This window comes from Sciurus vulgaris (assembly GCF_902686455.1).
Source record: "Sciurus vulgaris genome assembly, chromosome: 5".
Taxonomy (NCBI): Eukaryota; Metazoa; Chordata; class Mammalia; order Rodentia; family Sciuridae; genus Sciurus; species Sciurus vulgaris.
In genome coordinates this window covers 173,621,647-173,643,783 of record NC_136465.1, presented here as the reverse complement: position 1 = coordinate 173,643,783, position 22,137 = coordinate 173,621,647, and the positions used below count along the sequence as shown (strand labels likewise).

Genomic DNA, 22,137 nt, shown 5'->3' with positions numbered 1-22,137 from the left:
TTCAGAGTAGGAGTTACTAGTTTAGTTATGAGTACAATAATTTACTCAAGAGACATGACTACAAAAGAGAGTAACCAGCCGGATGTAATGATACAAACCTGTAATCCCAGCTAATCTCGGGAGGCTGAAGCAGGAGGATTGCCAAATTCGAGGTCAACCTGCGCAACCTAGTGAAACCCTGTCTCAAAATAAAGTGCTGGGGATGTGGCTTAGTGGTGAAGCACCTTTGAGTTCAATACTCAGTGCTGAGAGAGAGAGAGAGAGAGAGAAACACACACCCAGTAGTGGACTGGAGGCACTGAGGATTAAATGCAGGATCTCACGCTTCTGAGGTAAATGCCATATCCCAGGTCTTCAAACTGTGGATTTGGGAAGGCTGTGAAACAAGTCTTTGGGGGAAAAGGAGGAGCATAAGGGAGGAGGCAAGATAACAGGGGAGATGGAAAGAAGCGGGCATGGGCCCCAAGAGGAGCAAAGACTGAGACAGAGGGAAATATGTAGGTGCACCCCTAGGGGAGTGCAGGGGAGGGAGTTGCCTCTGAGAGCCGACGCTTTTACTGAAGAGGGAGAGGAATGTATTTAGTTGAGTTTGTGAGTGACTGATAAACTTTTCCTCTTCTAAAATTATTCTTTTGGTCACAGTTGCGAAAGCAGTTGCTTAAAAGCCTCTAGTTGGGCATGGTGGTGCATGCCTGTAATCCCAGTGACAGCAGGCTGAGGCAGGAGTATTTCAAGTTCAAGGTCAGCCTCAGCAAATGAATGAGGCCCTAAGCAACTTAGTGAGACCCAGTTTCAAAATAAAAATAAATAAATAAATAAAAAGAGCTGGGGATGTAGCACAACCGGGTTCAATCCCCAGTACCAAAACAAAACAAAAACCAACCAGCCTGTAGCATTCTGATTCTGTGAGAGTGCTTATTCCCCTGCCAGTTCTAGTTGTGCCTAATGGGGTGGAATGGTTTCACACGTGGCCTTTCAGAAGCCTGGAGACAGGGCTGGGATTGTAGCTCAGTGGTAGAGCGCTTGCCTAGCACATGTGAGGCCCTGGATTCGATCCTCAGCACCGCATACAAATAAATAAATAAAATAAAGGTATTGCGTCCATCTACGGCTAAAATATACTTAAAAAAAAAAAGGGGGAGTCTGGAGAGAGCGATCCTGCTTCCCCTCCCTCTCTTATCCACCCATAATAGCTGGTTCTTTCAACCACTTTTTAAATGATGCTATTGCCTAGTAACTCTCAGCTGGTCACATCTCTTTAAAGATAGGTAACCAACCCTTGGCAAGGCCCTGGTTTAATCCCCAACAAAGAAAAAAAAGTCCCCCTAAAATGTACTTACTTCAGATGCAGAGTGACTATTGCAGGGAACTATGAAATTACTAACTTGTTATTTGGTGATCTGATTTAGCATTTCATTAATTCTCATCTTAATTAATTAAATACATCAACTCCAATCTGCATTTAGCCCTCTTCTTCCTCTTGTCATATGCTAATATAGTTTTTAATTAAAAATTGTTTTATTATGGTAGTACAGAACATAAAATTTATAATTTTAATAATTTTAAGCATAAATACATTGTTCTGCTGTCACCACCATCCATATTCAGAACTTCACCTTCCCAAACTGAAATTCTACTCATCAGATAACTCCTCATTCTCCCTGCTTGCTAACCCAGCCAGTGGTGACCAGTTGTACTTTGTCACTAGGGATTTGAATTTGATGACCCTAGGGACCTCATACGAGGGGAATCATACACTATTTGTCTTTATGTCTGGCTTATTTCACTCAACCTCATACCATTAAGGTTCATTTATGTTGTTGTATGTTTCTTTTTTGAGACAGGGTCTTGCTATGTTGTTAGCCTCGAACTTAAGCTCTTCCTGCCTCAGCCTTCTGAGTAGCTGGGATATTGCCCCGTACTTGGCAATATCCTTTTTAAAGTTGAATAACATTCTATTGTATGTATTTTGTCTATCCATTCATCCATCGATGGACATTTATACCTTTTGGTATTGCAAATAATGTTGCTATGAAGATAGATGTCTGAATATCTGTTTGAGTCTCTGCTTTCAATTCTTTTGGGTGTATACCTAGAAATGGAATTGTTGGATCATATGGTAATTAATTTCTTTGAAGAACAAACATTGCTATTTTTGTCAAGAGCAGACTTTTTCAGGCCTCTGCAATTAGACTCCGTGCCTAACTAATTGATGCAATGTTGAATATGATAGCCTATAGTGCTCCCTAGTGTAAAGTAGAATCACACAAGTATCATGTACAGATGATAGAAATGATAATCAGTGTAGGAGTTGGCTTAAGTTTGAGACTTCAACTTCTGTAACATGCAGAGAAGCACTACCAGACATGGGGCAGTGCAATCTTTAATAATATTTCTTGAAATGAATATTTTTATAGTTTTTCTTGATCTACCCTTAAAGGTTTCCCACTCTCAACTTTGTTCCCTAGGAAAAGATAGTATTTAATAGCCACTACCCAGGAACCACTGGGGCTTAAAGACTGGTGGAAATCTGTATTAATATTTATGTACTCATGGAAATCTTTATGTCTGTGGTAAACTCTCAACAGCCTAATTCTAAATTGTATGATTCTAAATTAAAGACCCTCAGTGTTGGGGTTTGAAATCAGTACTTGGGGAGTCACCAATCCTCTTGTCCTCAGGAGAGCCAGATGGACTCAATTTGGAGCAGCTAGAGTCTCTTTACCTGTCACTGGTCACCAGGAGCCCTGGACTCACTGAAATAGGACAAGGAGGGGCAGCAGCAGCAGGAGCAGCAGTTGAATGCACCATTGCTCACTGCAGACAACGGAGCCCTGGGCTGGCCGGAGCAGGTGGTGTTCCAGATACACAGGGGCCACTGGACGTGGGTGGGGAGGCTGAAAACTGGGCAGGGTTCCTTGCAGGTGCAGCTGCAGACAGCCCAGATCTGCTTTACATACACTGGGAACTTCTGACCTCCGTCGATGGAAGTGCCACTTGGTGGAGTCCAGGTGATAAGCAGGTTGACTGTTCAAACAATTCATGTGTGTTATAGCTACATTGTTTAGAAATATTTGATGACAAAGAGGTTAGCAATCTATTTACATTATTATAAATTTCATGTCTCATTTGTCAATGAAAGGAAAAGTTGCTGGATTCTTTAAACTTAAATTCCATTTAATAAATTAAATTATTTTTAAAGATTCAGTTCCCATAAAGTATGCAAAGTGTCTGGCTTTTATCAATATTTTAAAAATTTATTTTTTTTGGAACACATCATACAAATTAAAACATTTCTGTGAAATCTGTACATTTGCTGGGTGTGATGGTGCATGCCTATAATCCCAGTGGCTGGGGAGGCCGAGGCAGGAGGATTGCAAATTTAAAGCCAACCTCAGCAACATAGTGGGGCCCTAAGCAACTTAGCAAGATCTGTTTCAAAATAAAAAATAAGAAGGGTTGGGAATGTGGCTCAGTGGTTAAGTGCCCCTGGGTTCAATCCCCGGTAACAACAACAAAAAGTACATTTTTTTTATATTATAATGACATAAAACATATATATAGTGGGGCACAGCAGCACACATCTGTAACCTCAGTGACTTGGGAGACTGAGGTAGGAGGATCACAAGTTTGAGGATAGCCTTAGCAATGTAGCGAGACCCTATCTCAGAAAATAAGGGCTGGAATGTAGTTCAATTTCCACTACTGTGAAAAAACAAAAGTAGATATGTGTATGTATATGTATATGCATACTGAAACAAAAAAAATGTGTGCATGTATGTATATGAGTACAGAAATTCCATAAAAGATGGCTCTTAGAAATAGGAATGTGGCTCAGTGGTGGAGTACTTGCCTAGTGTGCTCAGGGCCCTGCGTTCAATTCCCAGCAATGCAAAAAATAAGTAAGTAAGTAAGTAAATAAATACAGATGGTTCCCGATGGAGAGGCAGCATGCAATTTATTATATGGTTCACTGAGAAAGTTCGCATATTCACTATTTTGCAAATTGGTCCTACTTTCTCACAAAATCCATCCTTCCTAAAACTGCTACTGTCTATGGTCTTGTGGCCTTACAGGGCTGCCTGGAAAATTATGGGTCCCTGTTGTAGAGTCAACTTTCAATAGCCTGGATCAATCCAGTTTGTTTGTTTTTTTCTCTATCTGCAACTTGAAGATCATCTCAAGTTTACTATCATGATTTTGTGGTACCCATTAATGAATATGTTGTAAAAGAAAATATTTTGTAAAACCCACTGTTCTCACATTTAAACCTATAAACTCTAGATTATAAAATAACACACACAACCTAACAATTCTATATTGTTTTATAGTATATTTTAAAAAATGACAGTAACCAATGCTTTCCCCTTGTTGGGGAATGACAAATGTCATTTTCAATGAATAGAGTCTTAAAAAGTAACAGCATTTTGTCCAAACTGAACTTATATAATTGCACAGAAGTCATACAAAGCATTAATGCTAACAGAGACAGCACATCCCAAGAGGCTTTGCATCCAGTGGGGACCACTGGACCTGAACAGTACAAATGATATTCCAAGTGACATACAGGAAGAGACAAGAGCAACCAGACCTGTGTGGTTTGACCATGGAATTCTGCCACAATGCTAGAATGTAATGACCTTCACCTTGTCATTACTCCAAGAACATGAAAAAAGGTTCAGCTTAAAGTATATTTTCTGGGGGCTAAAACTTTCCTTCCTGCTTAAGGTTTGGGATATGGATCCAACTTTAGGATTAAAAATTAAAAAAAAAATTAAATTAAAAAAAAAACAAAAAAAAACAAAAAAACCAACTATACTGTAAAAGCCTCTTCCATGTGGGGTCCTTTATGGTGCCACTGTCTTGGGCCCTCATTTAATTTCTAAGACACAAGTAAGTAACACTGTCATACTAGTTGAAGGATGGCAGATAGGTCAGTAGGTTATTGGAACATCGTTACCCAGGACCCTGAGATCACAGCTGGACTGTGCTTCACTGTGATCTGATGGGCACAGGTGAGAAGGGCAGCACACATGCTCCAGCGCTGCAGTCTCCATATTCACAACAAAGCCGAAAAGGTGTGCGTTATGAATATCTGGAAATATAGAACAGTTAAATTTCTGTTTTAATGAAACATACTGTCATTATCTGGAGATTTAACTTGTTTTCTGAATCTTAATTTCAAGACAGAATTATCTATGGTTTTCCTTCCCTGACCTTACACAAATTAACAAGAGGAGCTAAAGGTGCAGCTTGGTGGCAGAGCACCTGCCTGGCATGTACTATCCTAGGTTCTATCCTCAGCGCCGCCAAAAAACAAAAGAAAAAAAAAAAAGAGGAGAAAGATTATGAATGTTCAAAAGAAGATGTACATAAAGCATTTTAAGTCACCACCAGAAGCACCTTTGTAATTTGGAGACTGTGACTATGAGAAGTGCTTTTTTTTGGTACTGGGGATTGAACCCAGAGGCACTTAACCACCGAGCCACATCCCAGCCCTTTTTATTTTCTATTTTGAGACAGGATCTTGCTAAGTTACTGAGGTTGGTCTTGAACTTGCAATCCTCCTCTCTCAACCTCCCAAATTGCTGGGATTACATGTGTTCGTCAACATGACCAGCTAAGAAGTGAATTTGTAACTTCAGCATTTCTACTGTTGTATCCCTACCTAAAAAAAACTAAAACCAAAAACACTCCCCTACTATGTTCCTAGTTTCTTAATTATGGGAGAAAAAGAGCAATTTCTGAAATAAAGTCATAGTAGCATGTGACACTGGCTATCCAGATATGCCTTTTTCATTTAGAGTGTATAATTGATGATACAACTACATCTCTAAATTCAGGGGAAAAAGTTCTGTGACAATATTTAAATATTATACTTTTTTTTTTTTTTTTTTTTTTTGGTACAGGGGATCGAACTCAGGGCCCTGGGCTTAGCAAGACAAGCACTCTACCAACTGAGCTATATCCCCAGCCCAGATTATACTTTCAATTGGAGGAAATATGAGGTACATCTGTGGCATGGCTAAACATGAATGCACTGAGAAAAATAACCTGTTTAACAAATCCTAATATATATCAGACAACTATGAGATCTTCATTATGTTCTAAAAGTATGACTCAAATGCCTAGCTGCTATGGTTAATCTGGGACTCAAAGGACAATCTACCTGGTGCAGGGACTACAATCACCAGTACTGTCTGTAGAACTTGTTTGATGTCCAGTGTGCTCATACATAAACACTATTGAGGCTTCCAGCTAGAAAGGTGAAGACCATGGAAAATGTGTTATAGGAAGAAAAGGAAATTCCTTATTCCAGAATTTAAAAAGAATAAAGGAAACCCAATACCAGGAAACAGCTGTTGGGTGTGCAGAGGCCAGGTAAGGGAAAAGCTGGAGTGGTGGGTTTACCTCCCTCCCTTTTTGTTAGAAAGCGGCATAGGGCTGAGAATTGGAAGGAGGTGGGAGGGTAGGAATGGGGATATGGCCTCCAGCTGTGCAGCCTCCATTCCCACTGCCACTTAGCTAAGGTTAGCAAAGCCAGGCATTTGGGGATGAGCGATCGATCGCAGTCAGGATGTGAGCTCTAACACTTTTGTTGTAACAGTATCTTTGTCTTCTGTTTTTGGCTTGGTATTGTGGGCAAACTTCCAGCACTGCAGAGATTACTAATCCCCTAGTAGTTTGAGTTTCCCTAACACAAATATGAAAAAAAGAAAACCACAAACCCTTGAATTTTGCTCTAACAACCAGTATGTTTTGTACATTGGGTTTGAAGGAGGTGAACACACTGGTTCTTAGAAATTCCCTCTAACAGAAGCTTCTGAATAAACCATCTGTGGTAGTCTAGCTCTGTTCATCACATGAACTGAGTTGTTGTATAGATTACATCTGACGCTGTGTTTAGAGATGTGACTCTTTGCCAATGTCCTCCCAGAGCTAACATCACAGAAGGACAGAGGATTCCAAGATGTTTATAGGTACAAAATGGATTCCATATTTTGTTTTTAATGGAGCTGGAGGAAATCACAGAATAGGTGGATTATTTCTCTGAAAGCTGAATGCCACTATTCTGACTTTAACAGGTAAGTGGAAGATTGCCTTTGGCCACTGCAGTAGCTTCAAGAGTGACTTATGAGGTCAGTACATTACAAACCTATCTGGCCAGGTGTGTTGGCACTTGAATTTAATCCCAGGTAGGCAAAGGCTTGGGCAAGAGGACTATAAGTTCTAAATCAGCCTAGGTAACTGACTGAGATCCTATCTCAAAATAAAAAGGTGTGGGGATATAACTCAGGGGTAGAATGCTTGCCTAGTATATTTGAGGTGCTGGGCTCAAGTACGGGGAGGAGGAACAGGGAGAAAAAGAAAAAACAGAGAAGAAACTCTGGAGGCTGAGGTGGGAGGATCACTTAAGCCCTCAAGTTCAAGAGCAGCCTGGGTAACAACCTCATTTCAAAAAAAACCAAAAAACAAAACTAGAAAAAAAAACTTAAAAGGAAAGATGTCTGGGGGAAAGGAATCATCTTTAAATGAAGCGAACAAATGATCTGTAGGCACACGTATATGCTTTTCTTTCTCTTTCATTTTCTTCCTTATGAAAAATCTAAACATTTTCCAGGGCCCAGGCAACCAAATAGCAAGAAAGACTCAGAACTAGTTTGTTTGATAGCTAGTGTTGCTGAAATCTGGACTATGGCTGAAAGGAATGGATGCCAGTGCACCTGCCAGCTCATATGGGTCCAGTACGTAGGTAGAATATGGAATATGGAGGCAGGAGTTAGGAAAGGCACAAGCAGAGACCTGGTGATTAGCTCAAAATATATGCATCATACATCTTACGATATCAGGTGGATTTCAGTGAAAGTAAAGAAAGGACCCAGAGAGAATTTACTATTTGTTTAAATGTGTCAATTGGAATGAAACAGACAAACATAAAAAAGACCTTACTTTATGTTTAAAAATTAAACTTGTTTGGATCATTAATCCTACAGAATTAATGTTGCTAAAGTTGCGGTAACAAACCATTCCAAATTTCACTTTTCCATATTTTCATCTACTTAGAAAAGCCCATGTAATGTTATACATATCGTACAGCTGCTGCACTCCCAAATGGAACATGTGCATAAATATACATGGAGACTCAGGATGCACGCGAGCAGGGATGCCTGCACACCTGTCGAAGCTGAGACACATGTGGGCTGCAGTGGGGGTCAAGAGGCCCTGCTGCAGATCTGCTCAATATCATTCATCTCTTTGGGACAATCTGCAGAAAGGATGAGAGGTGAGTCCTGAGTCACTACTACATCATCCTCAATTCGCACACCAAGACCTCGAAACTTCTCTGGAGCATTTCTGTCATCCTCCGGAATATAAATGCCTGAGAAGGAGAGAAGAGTGTACTGTTCAGCATGGCAGTACCTGGGTGAACGTGGGCAAGTTAACTTGTGTTACAATTCTTTATTTGTGCCTAGATCTTAAGCCTAACGGAGTTGTGAGGATTAAATGAGAAAACATATGTAAGAGCCTGGCCCACAATGATCAATAATGTGGGATATCATTATAGAATTATCATTATAGTCATTTTGTGTATTAGTCTACAGGTTCTACAAAACTATGACAATGCTGATCATGATTCCCTCATATTCTACTGGTTCATGCAGGCCACTAAAGTTAGTTACTTAATTAGATATAAATTCAACTGATATACATGATAAAGTAAGAGAGAAACAGAAAAACTTTAATGTGACATGGAAAAATTCTAGGAGCCCCAGGCCCTCTTTCTAATCCTGAAGTCATTCAGATTCAAGGTATCATTACAGTAAAGAAATTGTACTTTTTCTACTATATTCAGAAATTGCTCTGTGGTAAAAAGATCAACAATGGATTCAAGCCAGGCACGGTGGCACATGCCTGTAATCCCAGTAGCTTGGGGAGGCTGAGGTTGGAGGATTGTGAATTCAAGGTCAGCCTTCGCAACTTAGCGAGGCCCTAAGCAACTCAGCAAGGACCCTGTCTCTAAAGAAAATATGGAAAAAAAAGGGCTGGAAATGTGGCTCAGTGGTTAAGTGCCCCTGGGTTCAATCCCTGGTACAAAAAAAAGAAAAAAAAAAAAAAAAAAATCAAAGCCCCAGGTGTACCTCCCAATCACTAACAACATTGCAACATTGGACTAATTTGACTAAAGAGCATCTAAGCCCAGAACAACAAACATCTGGGCTAAAGGGTGGTATAAAGTACATTTCCAAGCAATAATTTCTATAATTTAGAGGTTAAAACATTTACTCTAACTTTGCAACTTAAAAAAAAAATTTTTTTTAATTGTAGATGGATACACTGCCTTTATTTATTTATTTTTATGTGGTGCTGAGGATTGAACCCAGTGCCTCCACATGCTACGCAGGTGCTCTACCACCGAGCCACAACCCTGTCCCCAAAAGTTGTGATCTTTATTCACTCGGAAAAATCGTATCTGTTTTTTATAAATTAACTGTTGGGGGAGCTGGGTATAGAGCTCAGTAGTACAGTGTTCACTTAGCATGCATGAGGCCCTAGATTTGATCCCTAACACTATTATTAACTATTATTTACTTAAATAATAAACTAATTTAAAAAATAAAAAAAATCAACTCTTGGAACATTAATCTTCCACACCTCTTCTGCATTCTGTCCGACACCTGATACCACTTCAGTCAGGTAACCTATTTGAGTGAAACTTACAAGTACGGAGTTGGAGGGCTGGGACTGTGGCTCAGTGGTAGAGTACCTGCCTAGCACGTGTGAAGCTCTGGGTTCCATCCTCAGTACCACATAAAAATAAATGCATAAAATAAAGGTATCGTGTCCACCTACAACTAAAAAAACAGAAAGAAAAGAAAGGAGTTGGAGACTAAGCAATGGGATAATGTGGGGTAGTTCACTGTAGCTGGCAGGGACGTTGCATTTGAACATGGAGAGTCTGCATGTCTCTCTGTCTGTAACACTGGGTTCTGAAAGCTTGAGCAGTCCATTTCTACTAACTGGGAGAATAGCACAAATTGGCCCTGGCAAAGACAGAATTAAAAACAGATTTATTTTTTAATATCTCCTCATAGAAAGTATTCACCATCTGTTGTTTATTGGAGAAGTAAAATTAAACAAATTGTGTAAAAAAAAAGAAGGTAAAAGAAATTAAACAAATTGTGTGATGTTAACAAGAAAGTTAAAGATAAATCTAAAATAAAGTCACCTTCTGCACCGGAAAGATCCACCCCCCTTAATATAATTATGTTGAGTCAGGTAAAAACAAACAATGCTAACATCACAGTATTATCTATCCTGAGAGGTCAGAGTTCCTCACCTGGTTCAATTGTGATCACCATACCGGGCTGCAGAGGGAGAGAACGGGGCATGTCTGGAGTGTCATGGACATCCATTCCAAGGTAATGGCCCACATGGTGAGGACAGTATTTTCGAGCAGCCTGCAAAAGACAATTCCCATCATTTTACTGGAGCAAGGACCTTTTAAGTGCAAGTTGTGCATGTTTAAATCAGTGAGATTTGCATTAATACTTTCCCAATGGTTCTACCACTTACGCCTAACCCGTCCTGGGGCTATTGCTTAAGAGGCCCAATACTGGGGCTGGGGGATGTAGCTGGGAGGTAGGGCATGTGCTTAGCTACTGCTTATATGCAATTCTACTAATGACATCCTAAATAAATCCACATTTCCATCTCACTATTAAATCTGCTACATACTTGCTGACTTGGGGAATCCCAGTAATGACTGTGACAAATGAAAATCTCTTTCCTTGGTTAAGGGAGGATGGCCATGTTAGGATCCTTATCTTTTCAATACTCACACAACTCGCTCAGGAAGCCTACTCTGGAGGCCCTAAATTGGTTACAGCAACCTGTGGAGTAGGCATAATTATTAGCTATTTGCTAGTTTGAATATTTCTATCAGTTAATTAAAGAAGTGTAAGCCTAAGTAACAGAAAATGTACAGCTTCTTTTCTTCTCTTTTTGCAGTACTAGGGATTGGACCCAGAGTCTTGAGCATACTAGGTAAGCACCCTACCACTTACATCCCTAGCCCTCTTTAAAAATTTTATTTATTTATTTATTTATTTTTACTTTTTTAATTAAACATTTTTAAAATTTTTACAGACTGCATTTTGATTCATTGTACACAAATGGGGTACAACAAAATTTTATTTTGAGATAGGGTCTAGCTAAATTGCCGAGGCTGGCCTTGAGCCTGCAATCCTCCTGCCCAAGCCTCCTGAGTAGCTGGGATTATAGCTATACCTGGTTTTATAGCTTCTTTTCTATTGATAACAGAAGCCCTGGAAGCTTGAACTTGGAGGTAGAAGATGCTTAATGGTCTGTCTGGCTTGACCACTTAGCATCTTAATTTTAATCTGGGTGCAGACAAAATTAAATAAAGACAGGCTTTTGGACACATTGTTAAAATCTCAACAATGTCATTCAAACAACAAACACTGTCCCCTCTGACCTTTAGAATCATCACAAAAGGACTGAGAGTTAACCTCTCTTCTTTTTTATGTCCTTTCCTATCCAATACCAACCAGATTTCATTTTGTTTTCGAATATTGAACTGGTTATGCAGTAGATCAAGAATCAGAATGTGCTGCCATCTTCTGGAAGATGTTAAGTACTGATTCCTTTTGTTTTGACCAATGTTAAAGCCAAGTCCAATCATGAAGACCTTTTCTTTCTTATTTTTGGTGGTAAGGGGAAGAATTGAACCCAGGGCCTCAAGTATGTTAGGCAAGCACTCTTACTGAGCTACATCCCCAGCCCTTTTTATTTTGAGACAAGATTTCACTAAATTGCTCAGGCTGGTCTTGGAACTTGCAATCTTCCAGCCTCAGCCTCCTTAGTGGCATTATAAGCATCTACTTAGCTTTGTATGGTGTAAAACAGAGCAGTATCTTGGCATTCTTGAGAACTGGGATCAAGAAAAGGGAAGTACCTTGAAAGCATTGTTTTCGTTACTGTTCTTTACGATCCCCAACTCTTTAAGCTTCTGTCCTATGAGCGTCAACATCATGCTGTAGATGTTCTCCAAGCTTGTTCCAGGGGAGCAGAGGGACAGACAAGCCCTCTGGATCTCTAGAACAGCTTCGTAGAGTTCTGCCTGAGCTGCAGTGAACCTGTGGACAGGAATGCCAAAGACCTTGGATTCAGAATAATCAGATATCGCATGAACTTGGCTTCTGTTTGATTAGAGGAACTCCAGGCTGCTGCTGCGGAGGCATTGTTGACACTTAACAACTGAAACGTCATTACTAACAGAACCCTAATCATACCCTAGGTGCCCAGTAGAAAGACAGACACTCCTTCAAGCTGGGGTAGCAACTCAGCCTCTCCTTCAGATGGTTACTAGGTGCTTATGAGATGAGCTGTGGTAATATATGTATTTTCATATATTCTTGATGGGAGTATTAATTAGTATAGTCAATTAAATTAAAGGTCTTAAAGATAATATAATTTGACTTATGACTCTACTCAAAGAATCCATCCTTAAAGGCCCACTCACACATTGCTGATGGAGTTGCAAACTGGTGCTGCCACTCTGGAAGACAGTATGTAGATTTCTCAAAAAACTTGGAATGGACCCACCATCTGACCCAGCTATCCCACTCCTTGGTTTATACCCAAAGGACTTAAAATCAGCATGCTACAGTGATGCAGCCACATCAGTGTTCATAGCAGCTCAATTCACAATAGCTAGATTGTGGAACCAACCTAGATACCCTTCAATTGATGAATGGATAAAGAAACTGTGGTATATATACACAATGGAATACTACTCAGTCATAAAGAAGAATAAAATTATGGCATTTGCTGGTAAATGGATGGAGTTGGAGAATATCATGCTAAGTGAAATGAGCCAAGCCCCAAAAACCAAAGGCCGAATGTTTTCTCTGATAAGTGGATGATGATACATAAGGGGGCGGGGGGGTGAGGTGGTGGGGAGAGGAATGGAGGAACTTTGGATGGTGTAGAGGGACATGGAGCAGGAGAGGGTGGAGGATAGGCAAGATACTGAGACACAGTATTACCCTATGTACATGTATGATTGCACAAATGGTGTGAATCTACATTGTGTACAACGATAGAAATGAAAAGTTGTACTTCATTTGTGTACAATGAATCAAAATGCAATCTGTAAAAATAAAATAATTTTAATTAAAAAGAAAAAAGAAGTGATCAAAGGACGACAGACACATGTCAAATGAACACAGAAGTCGTCCTGAAAGGGTTCCTGGTGGCCAAATTTGAGACTATGTATCAAGAAAGATCAATCATGGAAATTGGTTTTAAAACATTGCATTTTTTAAATCCCATGAGACTGTAATTATATTCAGAGTAGAGTAGGGTAAAGGAGAGGAAGAAAATTAGTTAGTAAGTAAATGCAGAAGGAGATTGAATTTGGAAATCAACATTTTACAACCTTCAAGCCAGGTGTGGTGGCACACACCTGTAATCCCGGTGGCTTAGAAGGCTGAGGCAGGACGATCACTAATTCAATGCCAGCCTCAGCAATTTAGCAAGGCCCTAGCAACTCAGTGAGATCCTGTCTCTAAATAAAATATTAAGGTGGGGGAAGAATGGAGGAACTTTAGATTACGTAGAGGGAAGAGAGAGGGAGGGGGGTATGAAGCTATATTATGCGCAACCACAGAAATGAAAAGATGTACCCCATTTGTGTACAAAGAATCAAAATGCAGTCTGTAAAAATAAAAAAAATTAAAAAAAGAATCCATCGTTAGAAAGTAATTGAAATTCAAAAAAGTTGACTGTACAAAGATGTTGGTTTTGTAATATTTGTATAATTGCAAAATTTGATGAACTCTAATATAATGGCTAATGTAACAATATAATAGTATAAATGAACACCTATGTACACCATAGGCTCAATCATTATCAATATTTTTGTAATTATGTCATCTACAAATGCACCTAGATCTCACCCCACATAGTAGTATTTTATTTCTTTTATTTTTACTGGGGATTGAACCCAAGGGCACTTCACCACTGAGCTACAGTCCCAGTTCTTTTCATTTTGAGACAGGGTCTTGCTAAATTGCCCAGGCTGGTCTCAAACTCATGATCCTCCTGCTTCAATCTCTGAAGTTGCTGGGATTATAGAAGTGTGCCACTAAATAATTTTTTAAACTGTTCTTCTCTTCTCTCTCTCTCTCTCTCTCTCAACAGGGTCTTGTTTGCTATGTTGCTCAGGGTGGCCTTGAATTCCTGGACTCAAGTGATCCTTCCACCTTAGACTGTGGAGCAGCCAGGATTACTGGCCGACAGAGTAGCTCCTGGTTAAAATTTACCCTGAAATGCACCAATCTGAGATGTACAATTTTGACAAATGAATACACCAATCCTCATGAAGCTGAGGACAATGAACTCCTAAATTCTGGTGAAGCTTCTTTTCTCCCCTAAGGTTAACTCTCTTTTTCCTGAGAACCCACAGGTAACTCCACTGAGTAATTGCCTTGGTTGCTTCTATACCTAAACTAGACTTAAGTCCCAACAGTCTCTGAAAGGTTAGGTACAAAGTGTGATCCACAAGGAGATGTACTATACTCCAAAAAGAACTGTGACTTTTCCAATATATAAAATGTGGGATATATATGGGGATGGATATTTACAGTGTAGCATAATGGCAGAAGGAACACAGAATTAGATCAGGCTGAATTTATTATTATGGTTTCACTAAGCAAGAGATTCTGGATTCAGTGTTGTAGTTCAAGGGGGCAAAAAAGCTCTAACAGTTTGGATGGCTGAAACATGGACCAAAAGGTAGCCTACAATAAACAAACTCAAATGCCAGAACTGGAGAAAGAATTCTGTCTCAAAACTGTAATATAAATCCTGCGTGAATTTCTAGTCTGTTCTATAGGTTTTGGACTCAAAGCTGCATCATCAACTCTTACTTGAGTTTTTGGCCTGCTACCTGCTCTACAAAATTCAGACATGCCAGACCCCCAACTGCATGAGTCAATTCCTTAGTCTACCTACCTGAACATACATAAAAACACATCTATTCACAGCCATGAATGCCATTTTGGTCAGTGATGAACTGCACATGTAGAGTGGTCTCATAAGACAACAGAGCTGCCTGAGTGCCATCACAGCCATCAAAATGTCAATGCAACACACTTCTCATGTGTGGTGATGACAGTGTAAACAAACCTATTGTGCGGTCAGCTGTATGAAAGTACAGCACATACAATTATGTACAGTATGTAATACTAGTTAATGCTTATAAATGATGGTTACTTGTTTATGTATTTAACATATCACACATTTACTTATCATTATTTAAAAATTTTTAATTAAATTTTTTTTTTCTACTTGTCAATGAATCTTTGTTTTATTTATATGTGGTTTTAAGAGTCGAACCCAGTGCAACACACATGCTAGGCAAGTGCTCACAACCCCAGCCCTCATTTAAATCTTATTTCTTTTGGGACCAGGTCTTGCTATATTGCCTGGAACAGTCTTGAACTCCTGGGCTCAGGTGATCCTTATGTCTCAGTCCCAACCTACTGGTGAACATTCCTAAAACCTGCCAGACTTTGTATAAAATGTGTGACAAACAACTAACCCCATAAAGTGACATGGTACAAGAGGGGCAAGGATTCTCTGTATGCACAGGGAAAGTGGCATTGTTATGACAGAAAACAGAGTGGCTGTGGGGGGCAGACTAAGCTGATTTTCAGGAAAAAGGCTAAAACTACAAAGAAGATTGGGCTGAGGCTCAAGTGTGCTGAGCCTAACTACAGCTCTAAGACAACGCTGGTTTTTAAGAGATGCAAGCATTTTGAAACTGGGAGGAGATATGAAGAGCAAGGAACAAGTGATCCAAGTAAGCTTCATTGTGTTATCATGAAGATGATAAAATGCTAAGTTTATTTTCATTTCAAAAATTAAAAAAAAAAAAGTTGACTGTAAGCCAGGCATGGTGGTGCACACCTGTAATCCAGCTACTCAGAAGGTTGAGGCAGGAGGATTGCAAGTTTGAGGCCAACCTGGACAATTTAGTGAGACCCTGTCTCAAAAAAAAAATAAAAAGGACTAGGGATGTAGCTTAGTGGTAGTGTGCCCCTGGGTTAAATCTCCAGTACTGCGTGCGTGCACACACACACACACACACACACACACACACACACACACACACACACAAAACTGAATGTAAAACAGTCTGCTGTGTTATACCGGCTGCAGTTTTACATGTCCCGTGTTTACTGCATCTCTTGACTACATCAAATGACCACAGTGAGCTGGGAAAACTGAATAGCCATATGTAGAAGAATGAAACTAGATCCCTATTTGCCATTCTGCACAAAAGTCAACTCAATGATGATCAAAAGCTTAGGCTTAGGAATTAGATGAGAAACTTTGTAACTGCTAGAAGAAAACACAGGCTCAAACATATTGGCCCAGGCACCAACTTTCTTAATAAGACCCCTAAAGATCAAGAAATAAAACCAAGAATCAGTAAGTGGGATGGCATCAAATCAAAAAGTTTCTTTAAAGGAAATGAGAATGAAGACAGAGCCTGCAGAATAGGAGAAAATCTTTACCAGTTATTCCTTGGACAAGGAACTAATATCCAGAATATAGAGGGCTGGGGATATAGCTCAGTGGGTAGAGTGCTTGCCCTGCAAGCATAAGGCCCTGGGTTCAATCCACAGCACCATAAAAACAAACAAACAAACAAACAAAAAAACAAAACAAAAACAAACAAACAAAAAACAATATCCAGAATATATAAAGGACTCAAAAAAAACTTTATGCCAAAAAAAATCAATAAATGGGCAAAAGAACTAAATGAATATTTATCAAAAGAAGAAATAAGAGTGGTCAAAAAATGTATGAAAAAATGTCAACTCCTTAGCAATCAGGGCAATGCAAATCAAAACTACAGTGAGATTTCATCTCATTTCAGTTGGAATGGCAATCATCAAGAATACAAATGACAGCCAGGGGCAAGGCACACTCATGTAATCCCAGCAACTCAGGAGGCTGAGGCAGAAGAATGGCAAGTTCAAGGCCAGCCTCAGAAACTTAGCAAGGCCCTAAGCAACTTAGGGAGAACCTGTCTCAAGATAAAAAATACTAAGGGCTGGGGATGTGGCTCAGTGGTTAAGTACTCCTGGGTTCAATCCCTGATTACCTGTCCCCGAAAACCCTGCAAAAAAAGGACCCACAAAGAATAATAAACACTGATGAAGATGTGGGAAAGCAGGTACACTCTTACATTGTGCTGGGTCTACAAATTAGAACAACCATTTAGAAAGCAGTATGGAGATTCCTCAAAAGACTAGGAATAGAACCACCATATAACCCAGCTATCCCACTCCTTGGTATTTATCCAAAAGAACTAAAATCAGCATATTATAATGATATAGGCACGTCAATGTTTATAGCAGCTCAATTCACAATAGCCAAGTTATGGACCCTGCCCACGTGCCCATCGACAGATGAATAGATAAAGAAAATGTGGTATATAAACACAATGGAGTTTTACTCAGCCATAAAGAAGAATGAAATTATGGCATTTGCTGCTAAATGGATGGAACTGGAGAATATCATGCTAAGTGAAAGAGTGAAAGAAGCCAGACTCAGAAAAATCAAAGGTTGAATGTTTTCTCTCATATTTGGAAGCTAGAGTGAAATAAGGGGGAAAAAAAGTAGACGGGACACCATGAAAATAGAAGGGAGATCAGTGGAGTAGAGGAAGGGTTTGAGCGGGAGAGAGGAGAAACAGGAAAAGGGAGGACCTGCAGAAAGAAGTTGATCAAATTATACTATGTACATATATGAATATACTACAGCGAATTCCACCCTTATGTATATCTATAAAACACCAGTTTAAAAAAAACAATAAATAACAGAAGGAAGAAGTGTAGCAGAAGGAGAATGGGGCGGGGGAGGAAGTACTAGGGATCGAAATGGAGCAAGTTATATTCCATGCATTATGAATATGCATCTTGATGAACACTATTCTTATGTAACTATAATATACTAATAAAAACATTTAAAAAAAAAGACCATAGTGAGTGAGTGACCTATACCACCTAAGTGTACCCCATGATGTTCACATAATGATGAAATCATCTTAGGGAGCATTTCTCAGAACATGTCCCCATTGTTAAGTGATATGTAACTATGTATACATACACATGTACCTACTGGTTCTGTTTCTCTGGGGAATCTTGACCAACAGATCCATATCTCTATCATTATACAGAAATTTTAACCTCCCAGAAAACTAGCTTTCCTTCCTTTCTTCCTCCTTCCTTACTTTTCATGGTATTGGGGATTGAATCTAGGGATGCTTTACCCACTGAGCTATACCCCCAGTCCTTTTTGAAAATTTGAGCCAGGGTCTCATTAAGTTGCTCCTGTTGGCCTTCAATATGCGATCCTCAGGCTCTTGAGTAGCTGAGATGACAGGCGTTTTCCTTGTTTCTATTTCTAATCAATACCCCTTCTTCCAGAGGCAAAGACTGTCTTGATGATTTGCACCTTGGTTCTGATCATTCAGTACATCATATGATAGGTACTCTTCTGTGTGCAACTTTATTCTTTGAGCATAATAGTTATACAATTCATCTAATCTGTAGAATATTTTTATGGCTAAGCAGTATTTCACTGCTTAAAACTGCATAATGTACACCACAAATTGCATATTCATTCTCCTGTTGATAGATAATTTGATTGTTTCCAGGTTTTGGCAATTGTGAATAAAGCTGTTATAAACATTCTTATACACGTCTTTCTGGACATGTTTTCATTTCTCTAAGGTAAATACCTAGGAATGGAATTGCTAGATCAAAAGGTCACCATTTATTTAATTGAATAAGAAACTGAAGATTTTTTCCCCCAAATGTAAACATTATGTACTACCAAAAGCAAGGCATCACAGTTTTAGCTGTATTGCATTACTGCTAAACACTGGTATGCTTAGTCTTTAATTTTAGCCATTTTAGTAGTAATATTCTCTCACTGTGCATTTTAACCTACATTTCTCCAATGACTAACACTGAAGTATGTACAGGTCATTTGTATATATTCCTTTGTCAAGTGTCTGTTTTAAATCTTCATTTAGTGAAATTTATGTCCTAGTCTTTTTTTGGGGGGGAAGAGGGTGGGTCACAGGTATCCGGGCTTGAACTCAGGGGTACTCGACCACTGAGCCACATCCGTAGCCCTATTTTGTATTTTATTTAGAGACAGGGTCTTACTGACTTGCTTAACACCTGGCTTTTGCTGTGGCTGGCTTTGAACTTGGGATCCTCCTGCTTCAGCCTCCCAAGCTGCTGGGATTACAGGTCTATGCCATGGCACCTGGCATATTCTAGTCTTTGGTTTGCTAATTCTTTATCTTTTTTTTGGTACTAGGAATTGAACCCAGGGAAATGTTACACTGAGCTACATCCCCAGCCTTTTTAAAAATTTTTATTTTGAGACAGGGTCTCGACACATCCTTAGGGACTCACTAAGTTGCTGAGGTTGGTCTTGAACTTGCGATCCTCCTGCCCCAGCCTCCTGAGCTGCTGGGATTTCAGGTGTATGCCATGGCGTACTGCCCCACACATCTTTATATGTAGTATTTTAATTTCTACTCTACTTAAAATACATTTTTTTTTTTTTTTTTGCTGCTCATTAGATGCATAGGTTATTTAGAATGCATTCACTAATTTATATCTATTTGGAGGTTTAAAAATATTAGTGGCAGCTTGGGATACTGAGGTGGGAGGATCTCAAGTTCAAAGCCAGTCTCAGCAATTCAGTGGGACCCTAAGCAACTTAACTAGACCCTGTATCAAAATAAAAAATAAAAAGGGTTGAGAATGTGGCTAGGTGGTAAAGCGCCCCTGGGTTCAATCCTTGTAGAAGGGGGATAAAATGTGTGTGTGTGTGTGTGTAGCTTTCTTTTATTACGATAGTTTTAGTTGTAGATGGACACAATACCTTTATTTTATTTATTTATTTTTATGTGGTGCTGTGGATTGAACCCAGTGCATTGAACCCAGCACATGCTAGGCAAGTGCTCAACCACTGAGCCACAACCCCAGCCCTTATATACCTTATTATTATTTTTTGTTATGATTTTCTAATATAATTCCATTATAGTCAGAGAACATATAAATCTTCACCTTTCTGAAATTGAGACTTGTTTTATAGCTCATCAGATAGTCTTAGTGAATGCTCTTTTATGCCTATTTGAAAAGAATGTATCATCTGTAGTTGTTGGATATGTTATTTTATAAATATCTTCCTTCTTATACTTGTTTTATAAATTAATAAGGAAGATTTGTCAAGATTTCCAACTATGATTGTGGGATTGTGTATTTCTCCTTTTAGTCCTTCGTGTATTTTTTTTTTTTTTTTTTTTTGTGGTGCTGGGGATCAAACCCAGGGCCTTGTGCTTGTAAGGCAAGCACTCTGACTGAGCTATCTCTCCAGCCTAGTCCTTCATGTATTTTTAAGCTCTGTTTTAGTCACAACTTCATAACTGTTATGTCTGTCTGACATATTGACACTTTCATCATCATCATCAAAATGCTCCTCTTTGCCTCCACTAATATTCCTTTGTCTTCAAATCTATTTTGTCTGTATTAATATGACCATTTCAGCTTTCCTTTTTTTTTTTTTTTGGTACCGGGGATTGAACCCAGAAGACTGAAGGACATACCCAGCCCTTTTAATTTCACTTAGAGACAGAGTCTCTCTGGCTGCCAGGCTAGTTTCAAACTTGAGATCCTCCTGCCTCAGCCTCCTGAGTCACTGGGATTATAGCAGTGTACCACTGCACTGGGCATTACCTTTCCAGTTATCTTATGATTGACATTTGCATAGTATGTCTGTCTTTATCCTTTTATTATCAACCAGTTTATGTCTTCTGTATTTGACAGTGCTTCTTTGGTAAATGGTATAAAGCCTGGTATAATACAGGTGGATTTAGTTCTGTCATTTTACTATTTTTTCCACACATCTTTTTGTTCTTCTGCTTTTGTTTTTCCTTTCTTGTTGTCTTTTTGGTCAATAAAATTTTTCATAATGGGTGTTAATATTCTATCTTAATTTCTCCACTTAATTTTTTTTTTTTTTTAGCTATACCTATTTATAGTATTTTTTGGTAGCTGCTTTAGGGGTTATGTTCTCCTGAAGAGTGATTTTTTTTTTTTTTTTTAGCTTGGCTAAAAAACTATAAACTCTTCTTTCAGTGGAAGCAACTAAAATCTCTGCTCAGTTTATTCAGCTTCTAGCTGCTGGTATTTTGCTGAATGTCCTGAGGCCTCCCCAAAATTCATTTAAAGATTTCTGAATATTTTATATGTAGACTTGGGGGCTCACACTCTGTGCCTCCTTCTTTTGAGGAATTTCCTCCGATGTTTCTAGATAGTCTGCAAGAATCTAAATCTATCAACTTAAGCAATAAGGTTGTGGCTGTATGTTGCCAAAGCAACGTGGATTGGGGAATCCTCAGGTAAAAAGCCTTAACCACTAAATGTACCCATTTATAGTTTTCTTTCAAAGAGAGACATATAGTTCCTATCTGTGGAAGCTTTCTGGTACTTTCAAGCAGCTGTTTTAATATTTTGTTCATAATTATTACTTTTGGAAGATTAATACAACCAACCTAATGTGCCATACCCAAAATACTACCTTTGCAATCAGGGGGAAAAAAACCTATCAAAATACTTCATACTAATTGTAAAAAACATGTGAGTGTGCTAGTTAACATAGTGTTTCTAGGCTCCTGACTCGGCTATGTGATAAGCAACAACAAAAAAGTCTTAGAATATGTCAGGAGTTCGTCAAAGGCAGTTAACCTGACCTACAAGAACCCTGTTTATTTCTTTAGTCATTTATTCCAAATACATCTATTAACCAACTCATGCTAAGAAGCAGCAAGACATGTTACTTTGTAAAATCCCTACCTGCCATTAACAGGCCAGGTACGGGTGATGTCACTCACATAGCAGGAAGACTCACAACCTCCATCCAGAAGCACCAGTTCCCCATTCTAGAACGCAGAAAGGAAGGTCAAAGAAGGTGATCTTACAATCATAAGCTCTTTCATCCAATCTAAAATATTCC

The 22,137-nt window shown here is 39.1% G+C and overlaps 1 protein-coding gene across 3 annotated transcripts in view; it reads right to left on the bottom strand.

Moving 5' to 3' along the window:
- Positions 1-7,932: 7,932 nt before the first annotated feature.
- Positions 7,933-22,137, bottom strand: part of XPNPEP3 (X-prolyl aminopeptidase 3) — a 60,887-nt gene continuing 46,682 nt past the window's right edge. For all 3 annotated transcript variants that reach the window (XM_079140791.1, XM_079140792.1, XM_079140793.1), the window contains 4 exons: positions 21,978-22,063; positions 11,978-12,158; positions 10,340-10,460; positions 7,933-8,380 (listed from right to left, as the gene is read on the bottom strand). In XM_079140791.1, coding sequence (XP_078996917.1) covers positions 8,214-8,380; positions 10,340-10,460; positions 11,978-12,158; positions 21,978-22,063 — 555 coding nt within the window. In that variant the 3' untranslated portion in view covers positions 7,933-8,213. The remainder of the gene's footprint in view (positions 8,381-10,339; positions 10,461-11,977; positions 12,159-21,977; positions 22,064-22,137) is intronic.